The sequence below is a fragment of the Aotus nancymaae genome, unplaced genomic scaffold, assembly GCF_030222135.1.
Source record: "Aotus nancymaae isolate 86718 unplaced genomic scaffold, 86718_ANA_hifiasm-v0.15.2.pri h1tg000090l, whole genome shotgun sequence".
NCBI classification, from domain to species: Eukaryota; Metazoa; Chordata; class Mammalia; order Primates; family Aotidae; genus Aotus; species Aotus nancymaae.
The window spans coordinates 2,766,506-2,778,757 of record NW_026988505.1 but is presented as its reverse complement, the minus strand read 5'-3'; the positions used below and the strand labels follow the sequence as shown (position 1 = coordinate 2,778,757).

The window sequence follows — 12,252 nt, the reverse complement described above, 5'->3', positions numbered from 1 at the left end:
TTGTGTACATGTGTTTACATAAACAAATATACAAGAGGAAATGGCGAGTGTTTAAGGATTGTAGCTTCTGCTATACATAGACATGTGGATAATTTCTGCTTTCATTACCTAGCAGCTATTGGATCTTGGGAAGCTAAAATACTGTAGTTTACTACTTCACTTTCTCTATCTGATAGGTCACGTTACTTCACTTAGACAATTTCTGTGAAAATTTATTAAGAAAACTCAGGTATGAGCTTTACACTGTCCAGGGCATGTCTGTCTGTCTGTCTGTCTGTCTACCTACCTACCAACCAACAAATCTAGCTACCTAACCATCCAACCATTCTCTCTCTCTCTCTCCATCTATCTAACTATCTATCTGTCATCTATCTACCCACACATCTGTCCATTTTAAATCCATCCATAACCTATATATCCATCTATCCACCATCTGTCTACCACACTATCATCCATTTTTCATCATCCATCCATCTACCTATCTATTCACATGCCCTTTAATGAGTAGAACACAATGTTATAACTGATAGAATGATTTTAAGACAAAAACAAACATAAAAGAATTCCTTTAGATTTTATTGAGTTTCTTAAACCATGTTCATGGGGAAATGTTTTTCCCACTCCAATCAATAAGCTATTTTATTTATATGAAAAATAGTTTTCTGCCATAAGCACAATTTTGCTATTTAGTATTGTTGAATTCCTCCTCACTGTACCTCCAGTATTTATTCATTAAAATATCTCATACTTTCATATTCTTAGAGATTTTATGCATAAAATTTAAAACAAATTTATTTACAGATGGCCCCTTGTGAAGCTGAGGCAAATGTTGAATATGTAAAATTAGTACATTATAATTAACAAGTCACACATGTGTTTGTGTTTAACTATTTTCTCCTTTTCAACTACCATATCAGTCATGATATTTAAAGGAATCTTAATACAAATAGGTTCCTATCATTCTTATCAGCTTTGCTTTAATCAGTAATCCAATTTAACTTTTCTTCTGCCTTGTCAATTTTATTATAACTATCTGTACCAAAATGCATAATTTCATTCAGATTTATTTCAAAATCCTGCCATCCCACGAATAAAGCTTTTGCCAATTGTTAGAAAGAAAAATTGTGTCCAATCTATACAATTGTCTTACGCTATGGAGAAATGTTCTATACAAAGCAAGTGTTGATTCTAGTTAATAAATATTCGAGTCACTATTTTGATTCAGAGTTGGTGCTTTCTATCCAAAAACAAGTTGTATCATGTACAAAAATTTTCCACAAGTTCATAAAGAATATGATCCACAAGATCATAAAGAATATAACTTAAAAAAAAAACTTTACAAAAAGAACTAAAAAGTAAACCTAAATTATAGTATATAATTCATGAAAGCAAGATTTAAAAAATATAATCAGTATTTAAGTTATTGAAGTCCCTGTATGAAGATTTTACCAAATAATTTATAAAATCTTTGAAATGACATTCATAATAAAAATGTGCACTAAAATTGATAAAAAATACATACTTAGACTTTAGAACCAAAACAACAAACATTTTGAGTCCAAGAGTTTTGATAACAGATTCACTCATGTTTCCAATCTTTAGCTTACATTTTTACGAATAAGAAAAACCATTATAAAAGAGATGAATTCCTTTTTAACACCTAAAGACAAAAACAAAACAAAACAAAAAAAAACATAAGAAGTCCATCAGCGTGAGAGGCTCTATGGAGCAGTTTTTCGATAACTGTATATTGCCTACTCCGTACATTTTCTTCAATGTCCTCAAGTCAATACTTGCCAGCCTTTGTCTCACGTCAATTTTCTGACCTCCTAATGTTTTTCTTCAAACAAAGGTAAGCATGATGACAAAATAATATTTTCTTAATATTTAAGATTTCGATAATAGAAGACAGAAATATACAAATATATGAAATTTATACACAGAAATTCAAAATTGGGCACATGTAGTACTTTTAATAGTAATCTCACTGTAAATTATATGTAATCCTAATATTTTCTGTTATAAAGTTATCAGTTATGCAAATTTGTTGGTTTGCAATGAAAACTAATGTTCAAGTATAGAACTAGCAAGTAAAATCTTACAAGAACACTGTATTAAGTTAGTAACTATAATTTTATTCTGTATTTAGCAGTTAAAAACAGGTTAATTTTAATCTATACTCTTGGTTGCTAAGACTTGCTAAGGTCTATATTTAGAAAGTAATATACTGTAAATAATCAGTTAGTTTAAGATTTGTCAATGTTCCCACTGGATTTCCCGAGTTAAATTCAATGACTGAACATGTTAATTACAATATTTTAATTTATTGTTTCCATACTCATTATGTAGCTTAATATTTCCATTTATGAATAATAACTTATGTAAATAATGCCATTTCCAAAATACTGCCAGAAAACACTTGAGTTCAGTGTCCATATTCTGTATGTTTCCAAGGTAATCATGTTTACACAGCTCTTAGAAGTTTGGAAGACTTTTCTCATTTCAAGCCAGCAAATTTCAATTAAAAATTTATACAGCTCTCTGGTAATACTACCTAATTCTAGTTTTCACTGAAAGAAAATAATATGAGTTTATTTTAACATAAAATCTCATTTTATATCTAAATCCAGTTACCTTTACAGGTCTTGGATAATACATCAATATTTTATTCTATTATTTGACTCATACAAATTACTTGATGGGTCAAATAACAGGATACTTGGGCAGTCTCTTCAAAATAAAAACTAACAGGAAAGAAGGAAATCTGAGTCATCAGAAAAAGAATTTTGTAATTCTAAAGCAACTTGAGATATTTTTCTGACCACTATAATTGATCCTGCCTCACATACACATGAATAGGTATATTGGCTTATTTTATGCACTTTTAATAAAATCCCATGACATTGCCTTGGTAAGTTACAGTTGTCTAAAGTTTATGGCTAAAGTGTTTGGTACTTACAATAAAAATTGCTATGAAAGCTCTCCTCTCCTCTAGATCAATTCTCTTTAATCTTCCACTTAAGACTATAATTGATAATTTTTTTCCAGATAATACACACTCATTTTTGCAGGAGACCTTTAAGCTAACTGATAAATAATTTTAACATATAGATATTAAATACTGGATATAATTTTGGTTTAGCCAACAGCACCTTTTTAATAGGTTTTTTCTTTAAATGTAGGTTCGCCTTTACTTGTAAACATCATACTATAGTATCATAAAAAGATTTTCTACATAGCCACATTAAAAAATAAATACAGGTAACTTAGCTTATGGTCCTATTCCATTTTCTAGCAAGTTTTCCAGTTGGTCTTTTGGAGTAACACAGAAATATTTTTCCAACATAGACAATCTTGCCCTGTATTTTTTATTATACCATCATGACCACCAGTAAAGCCAACAACAGCCCAGAAATATATGATAGAATTATTCATGTGGCAATCTCTCAGCAGCAACAGAATTTTCACAACATTAATTTTGGGAACCTAGCAACACCTGGTTTCAACTACCAACTTTATGGGGGGATGGGGCGGGGAAAATTGCCAAGTTTTCTAAAATGTGAAACCATTATCTATGTTCTCAACAAGTATCATATGTTAATTGGACAAAGTATGTTTCATGTAGAGCTGGTATGGACTGCTTTAGAGATGCTTCTGTAATATTCTAAAAAAAATGAAGTTATAGGAATTTAGTGTTTATATGAAGTGATACATTGATAAAATCAAAACTGAAAGCTAATAACATCCATTGATGTGAAATTGGCCTGTTGCTTTCCAAAGATGAACTTATTCCTTGACAGTAACACACTTAAAGGTGACAGACTCTTTCCAGCCACTGATGCTGGCTTATGCACAAATGCCGTGGCCTGCAAGACACTAGAGGTGGAATAGCACACCATTCTCTGCATGATTCCACGCATACCTTTAACTGAAAGGATAAACTTGTTTGTTCCTATGTCTCTGCAAAGAGACCCTTTTACCCTTTTATTTTCTGATCATTTCACTACAGCCAAACTCATCTGCACAAACCACAAGTAGATTTTAACTTTCCACAAAATATCATTTTTGCCCAACAGAGAATTCCCAACAAGAATATAAACTTGTGACTTAGCATAGAACGACATCCAAAGTAAACAATGTGTGTTGTAAACAGGGATTGGTTTATACCTCTAACCATAGATTGCTTTTTAAGTTTACAGACTCCAGAGTTTGTGTTAAAGACAATAGCTCTTGTATTACATGTAAAACAAAATTTAAAATCTCCAGCAAAACAATACTAAGGTAGACATGCCTCAGACTTTGAAGTATTACTAGTTCAATTTCTTAAAACCTAATACTTAAAAAGGTAATTTCCTTTTCCAAAGTTCTATCTCTGCTTTTTAAAAAAATTTCTGCCAAAAGCTATTTTAATAATGATAGCAATATCCCAAAGGTATCTAGGCGCAAATCTGAAGACATGAAAACAAATAAAATCTCTGTGCCTTGCATGATCAAACAACAGTAAAAACAAATTAATTTTCTCTATTAAATATTTCAGCTATGACAACAAAAGCTCATTTAATGAAATTTCCTTTACTCAAGCACTAACAATGTAATTGTCTAACCAAAAAGTTAATAAAATCCTTCTGCATTAAAAATACACTCTTCACTGTATAAGAGGGCTAAAAGTTTATATTCAAACGTCCCAAAACATATTCACTACAAATTAACAAAAAGAAAACCCAAACAAGAAAAGTTCCACCAATAAGCAAAAAAACTGAGAACATGTTTTGGGCTTGACAGTTTGAAGATTCTAACGGTGTTACCCAATGTCAATGTATTAAACAGAAGCCAAATGTCTATACCACAAAATGACCTGTGACACAGCCGCGTACTTTTTCATCGTTCATCCAGAATAGCATGTATTAGATCATTTGAACAGTGAATGCTTGTGCAAAATGCAATACATCTCCTACCTTCATACAACGCTTTGAAGCCTTGGGCACTCACAGCGAAGTCTGTCGTGAACCACAGAGTGAGGATAGATCCTGTGCTCACTATAGAGGAGGGCAGCTCAAACCCCGATAATCTAAATTTAAAACAAGACATGAAGAGAGTTAAAAGCATGAATTTGTTACAAAAGCTTATGTGATGAAGTCACTGAATAACTTTAACAGTGGTATACTCACTTGAAGTATAGCATTAAACACTTAGATAATCCACACACATGGCATTGGTTGGTATGTATTTGCAATCAAACATTTTCAAGTATCAGAGTTTATTTAATTAACTTTTGAGAAAATTTACTGTTGAAAAAACTGATCTATATAATATGCCCTTGTCTTAAATGCTCCTTGGTTTTGGATGGCTATAATCTACTGCAAACTACTTTGAATTTTTATTTTAAGTTCTGGGGTATATGTGCAGAATGTGCAAGCTTGTTACATAGGTAACCTAGTGCCATGATGGTTTGCTGCACCTATCAACCCATCACCTAGGTATTAAGCCCAGCATGCATTATCTATTTTTTCCTAATTCTCTAATTTTAAATGTTTTCTAATAATATATATATATGTATGCATATATATATGTATATATGTGTGTGTGTATATATATATATATATGACAGGCAAAGAGTGTGCACGTGTGTATAAACATTTGTACACTCCAACATTAAAGCATTACAAAGCCATTGAGTTGACTGTAAAACAGTCTGTGATTCAGTTAGATTCCGAGCAGTGCTCTTGAGGAAAGTGAGATGACCAGGATGGCAAAGGCCCCATGCAATAGGCTGTGAGCTGTCTAGAGGGCAAATAAATCCTGAGACAGCTCTGCAATCCTCAGCAGGACTCTCAACATAAGAATGCTAAGAATACCTACATTCTGGTAAGTAGCTTATTTTCTAGGTTATAAAATCCACAAACTCCTGTGCTGTGGAGGCTGGTCTGTCCTTTCTCACCCTCCTAGGAGCCTTCCTCCATGCCTGTGTTTTGGTTTATCAGGTTTCCTAGTTGGCACAACTCACAGGCATCTTCACCAACTCTCAAATTATATTCATCTTTGTAAACTGCAGTATCTGCTGTCTGTTCTTTATTTTTTAATTCAATCCCCTTAAAGAGACTCATTTGTTCTTTTAATTTTTTTCCCATTGGATACCGATCCAAACCACTTCCAGATAGTTCATTCACATCACTAAATGACTAATGAATGGAAAAAGAAACCACTGTCAGACCATAAGACACTGCTTTGTGATTTATATGTTATGTGACGCAACACAGAAGGCAATTCAGTAAAGCAAACATGGCTTTAAAAAAGGAAGAAGAAACAACAGTGATTTTAAATTCTCCTGTGACTGAAGACTGGCAGGATTACAGAACTCACCAACCCTATATAACAACAGTATTTAATCAATATTTATAGAGCACTTCACACAACAAGAACAGAGTACACATTTCTTTCAAGTGCCCACAGAATATATATCAAGATAAACCATCTTATAGACCATAAAACAAACCTCAATCCCTTTAAAATAACTGAAATCATATAGAGTGTCTTCTCTGACCGCAGTGCTATCAAATCAGAAATTAAACTAAAGGAAACAGAAAGCAAGAAACAAGGAAAGTATAGAAATCAATAAAATTTAAAGAAAAAAGAACAAATAATGAAACAACAAGTTCTTTGGGGGAAAAAAAATCAATAAAATTGACAGAGTGACTAAGTAATTGGGAGTTTCAGAAGGTCCAAATAGTCACTGTTAGACATTAAACATTAAATATTTCTATGAACTCAGAAGACAAAAAAGATATTAAGAAACTACATATGTACATTTGGCAACTAAGATAATATGGGCCACTAACTCGATAAATAAACAATTACAACTAACCAATGAAAAACTACATGATGTGAATTAAACTATAGCTATTAAAACTTCTCCTAAATAAATTTCCAGTTCCAAATGTTCCTACTGAAGAATTCTACCTTTAAAGAATTAACACCAATTGTACACACTTTAAAGAATTAACACTAATTGCACACAATCTCTTCCAGAAAACCTAAGTAGATCCATTACTTTTCTAGTAATTTTGTGGCATTGACATTTGTACACTTTCCTTATGGGAAAAAAGGTACATTTGTACCCTTTCCTTATGGGCTGAATTATGCTCCTCCCACCAATTCATATTGAAGGGCTTCATATTGAAGCTCCAACATAACTTATTTGGAAATAGGGCTTTACAGAGGTAATTATAATTAAATGGTGTCAAATAATTAGGACTCTGATCCTATAGGATCAGTGTCCTGTAAAAAGAGGAAAACAGAAAGATATCTTTCTCCCTTGACACATACTCAGAAAAGTCCAGTAAACACAGAGCAGGAAGGCTGCTGTCTACAGGTCAAGAAGAGAGCCCTCACCAGGAACTGAACATTCTGAACTCTGATCTAAGACTTTCAGTCTCCAGAACTGTGAGAAAATAAACATGTGTTTCTTAATCCCTGTAGTTTATAGGATTTTGTTATGGCAGCCTAAGTAGACTAAGACACTCTGATATCAAAACCAGATAAATGCCGATAAAAGAAAAATAAAACAGTACCTCTCATGCATATAGATGCAAAACTCCTTAACCAAGTAAGAGACAAGAGAAGTGGGCAACATAACAAGGATTATACACCATGATAAATGATGTTTATTAGAGGAATATCAGAATGGTTCAATCTTTGAAAATTAATCCATATAATCTGCAATATTAATGGGCTAACAAAGTAAAATCACAAGATCATAGTAATCTATGTAGAAAAAAGCATTTGACAATAATAAACACTGAGTCATGAGAAAACTTCTCAGTAAAATATGATTGAAGGGAATCTTCTCCAACTTGACAAAGAATATCTCTACAAAAAAAAAAAAAAAAACAAAGCCCAAAGATAACATTGTACTTAGTGGTGAAACACTGAATGATTCTGTGTAAGATTGGGAACAAGACAAGAAATATCTGCTTTGAACACTCTTATTCAATATTGTGATGGAAGATGCCATGAATGCAATAATACAAGAAAAGAAAATAAATGCACACAGGTTAGAAAGGAATAAATAAAATTACCACCATTTGCAGATGGCATAGTTATCTTTATAGAAAATGCCAAGGAATCTACAAGAAAACACATAGAGATAATACTTGATGTCATCAAATGCACAGGCACACAATGAACATATAAAAATCTACTGTATTTTTATATGTCCACATGTAACATGTGGACATCAAAATCTGAAATATATCAATTACAATAACTCAAAAAGAAAAGCTTCTGTATAAATACAACAAGGAATGCCCAGCAGTATATACAGAAAAGTACACAACGTTGAAGAAAAAATTCAGAGTAATGCTAATTAAATGGAGATATATCATGTCAATAGATTGGAAGACGCGATAATGTAAAGATATAGGCTCTCTCCAAATTGATACGGTTTTACACAACTTCTACCAAAATTCCAGCAAGATTTTTTTTTGTAAATATAGCAAGATCATTCTAAAATGTATATAGGAAGGCAAAACAGAATAGCTCAAACAATTTTGTGAAAGAATAAAGTAGGACAATTAGTTTACCTCATTCAAGACTTACTTTATACCTACAACAATTAAGACTATTCGGTATTGGCAATTGACAGATTGGCAAAGAAATAAACCCATAGTTCAATGGATCATAACAAGGAAGCCAGAAATAAGCCTAAACAAACACCTCCAAATTAGTTTCAACAGACTCAAAAACAATTTCATAGAATAACTCAACAAATTGTAATGGAACAACTGGATATCCAAAGACAAGAACAAAAGAGCCTAGACCTAAGTTTAACAGCTTACATAAAAAATACCTCAATGTGGATTACAAATATAAATGTAAAATATAAATCAATGAGACTCTTAGAAAAAAAATAGGGTAAATTCTTTAGAGTTTAGGACTATAGTTTCTATACTTGACACTGAAATTACAATCCAGAAAAAGAAAAGTTAATAAATTGGACTTAAGTTTAAAAACTTTTGCTCTGCAAAAGACCCTTTTAAGAGGATAAAGGTGTATGCTGCAGACAGGGAGAACATATTTGCAAACCAAATATCTGACAAAACATAAGTGTCTAGAACATACAATGAACTCTCAAAACTCAACAGCAAAAAACAAACAATCCAATTAGAAAACAGGCAACAAGCTTAAGAGTCATAGGACCTAAAGGATATCAGAAGGCAATTAAGCACATTAACATTTACTCAACATCATTAGACATTAGGGGAATGCAAACTACAACCACAGAGAACTATCATACATGATATTTCAGCCTATCAGAACGGCTGAAATAAAAACAATTACACCATCACATGCTGGCTAGAATATAAAGAAAAATGATTGCTCTTATATTGCTAGTGGAAATATAAAATGGTACAGCCACTCTGGAGAAGATTGACATTTTATTTAAAGACCAAACATGTAAACATGCAACTACCAGCTTATCTAATTTTTCTTCTTTGCAGTTGCCCTAGAAATTCTCATGATTGGAAATAGTCCATAACTTCACTGTAATATATCAATATTCTGATAGTGCAATTATTGTACAACAGTTTTGCAAGATGTTTCCATTGGACAAACTGGTATGTAGTACACAGAAACTATTTGTATAATTTCTTACCACTACATGTGAATCTATAATGGAATCAAATTAATTAAAAAATACATCAGAAAAGTTGAGACTGAGAGGTACTCAGGAAAATATTAAGATTAAAATAATCTGGAAACAAAAATATTGCTATTTAATAACAAAACATTCTCATTGAGTTCTAAAAGCTGAACAAAAACTGTTGAGGATAATTTCATTTAGTAATGGCCCATTTTGAAGTTTTGCATATCTATTCACATAAGATTAGGTATGAAATAATGGGATAACACTTCAAAATAAGTACAATTTCATGTTCTCTTTACTCAGTTTTATAAAGAGTTTTGATTATAAAGGGATGTGGTTAAATGATACTGACCACAGTTCAAGATACTAAGTGTTTTTAAAACCAATGTCATAGCACTAGTATTTGGAGGTCTGGGAGACTTTGATATTGACAAATGTAGGTAAAATAAACTCATGTGATATGATTTCGAATAGCTAGAATGTAACAGAATCATTCCTATTTGTATGCACAAAAAATGGAGTTCAATATTAGTTGACAGGGGTGTAGAAGGATGAGTGGATCCAATTGATCATAAAGAACTTTCAAGAGTTAAATTTGTAATTAAATGTTTATGGCCATTACTCCATGCAGGTTGAGAATGAGGAATCTTGTAAGGACAGCTGGTGAGACTCACTCCTTGGTGGCTCACAAATGTGCTCCTGAGGATACTACAGTACTTTGGGGAGTATTCTTTGTATAAGGGCCAGTGCAATAAATTTTATTCTCATATAACTGTTTCACTTTTAGGAGTCCTGCTTCTTATAAGCAATAGCTTATTTTTAACACCTAGTAAATTATGAAGCAGGAATATTTTGAAGTAAATCACAATAATCCACACAGGTGTCTTACAGTAGCAAGTCTTCCTCTGTCATTTAGAGTTAATGGTCCAGGGTAGTTTGGGGATATTTTAGTACACACTTTTTAAAAAGTTATAAACTGAATATTTCAACAAAATGACATACATGCGACTCCCTAACCTACTGTAGCCTTTTAGTGTTTTACAAAAAATACAAGCGTGCTAAAGTATCTTCATTTTAGAGAGGTAGAAATAGTCCTAAAATTAAGGAGGTATACATTAAAACATTAAAACATGAAAAAAAAGGTGTTTTCCAAATCACCAAGAGATTATGAAATTTTACTAAGATAAAGGAAAACTGTCTATAAATAAAATAAATTATTTTGAAATGAAAAAAATCTTATCACCTATGGATGCAGCAGAGAGACTGAGATTAATTTTCAGATGACATATCCAGAGGCTGGGTAATCAGAAAACAGACTGTATTCTGTAAATTCAGATGCCTTTTATCTATAGTTATTGGACTAGTAGTTTTTCAGTAAAATAACTATTATTTTCTGTAAGTTATTCCATATTCTGTTCTAGAATTCATCCAAAATCAGTTGTAGGTATAAAAAGTTTTAAAAAATTATATACTACATAGTATATAACTCTGAAAAATATTTTTATATATTTTATATATAGTATATATAGTAAACCTTTTGTATATACTCTTTATAGTATATATCATATATAAACATATAGTATGTTTCTTATATATAGTAAATTTTTATATATTTTATAAAGTATATATTACTCTATAAAATATATACTGTTATATACTATATTAATAAATTATAGTATATTTATTATACTATATATACAGTATAGATACAGTATAGTATGATACAGTATAGTATATATAATTATATTGTTTACTGTATAAGAGAATAATATGCTAATATTTTATTTTTTTTAATTTTACAGTGATATATTTTATCCTATAATATGGTAATATTTTACAGTACTATGCATTATATATTTTATCATATAATATAGTAACATAGTAATATTTTATATTACCATACAATAAAAACATATAATATAGTAATGTAGTATATATTACCACATAGTATATATTATATACTATATTACAACAGAATTTTAAAGTGGGAATGGGTATTGGATAATATCAGATATCAGGTGTTTCAGCTTTTTATTTCATAAAGAAGAGAAATTATGATTAGAAGTATTTTGTCACTTAATAAGGCTTGCCTGGTCTAGGGATGGGGACAATTTGGATAACAAGAAGTGATCACGTTCTTGAGAGAACCACTGTACACGAACCAGCCCCAGACACCTTGGGAGACCTGAGAGCACAGGTGGCTGTGGCTTCTGGGAGGTCACCATCTTTATGGAAAGCCCCTCCTGCCAGGTCCAGGTTGAAAGGACAGAATCGACACAATGGAGAAATCCAGATAGGCCTGCAGGGACCATCTAACGATTCCTGAGAACAAGAGAGGCACACGTGGTGTGCCGCATGGTCCTGAGTACAAGAGATCACTTGAGTTATGTCCTTGGTGAGCAGATTTCGGTGCTGGTGACAAAAGATCAGATGCAATGACTTACATGTCAAATTGTGTCAAGACACAGCAGAGGGTGATCTGGAACCAGGCGCTTCTCAACCCCTAGTCCCTTGGGTTCCTAGAACTCTCCAAGAAAGATGGCATCAACCAGGCAAGGTTCAGGAAAGACTGACTCAAACACACACACACACACACACACACACACACA

At 32.0% G+C, this 12,252-nt stretch overlaps 1 protein-coding gene across 1 annotated transcript in view; it reads right to left on the bottom strand.

The window, feature by feature from the left end:
* Window positions 1–12,252, bottom strand: part of CSMD1 (CUB and Sushi multiple domains 1) — a 2,129,340-nt gene that overhangs the window by 1,537,095 nt on the left and 579,993 nt on the right. Inside the window, exon 3 of the mRNA XM_064369795.1 lies at window positions 4,956–5,068. Coding sequence (XP_064225865.1) covers window positions 4,956–5,068 — 113 coding nt within the window. The remainder of the gene's footprint in view (window positions 1–4,955; window positions 5,069–12,252) is intronic.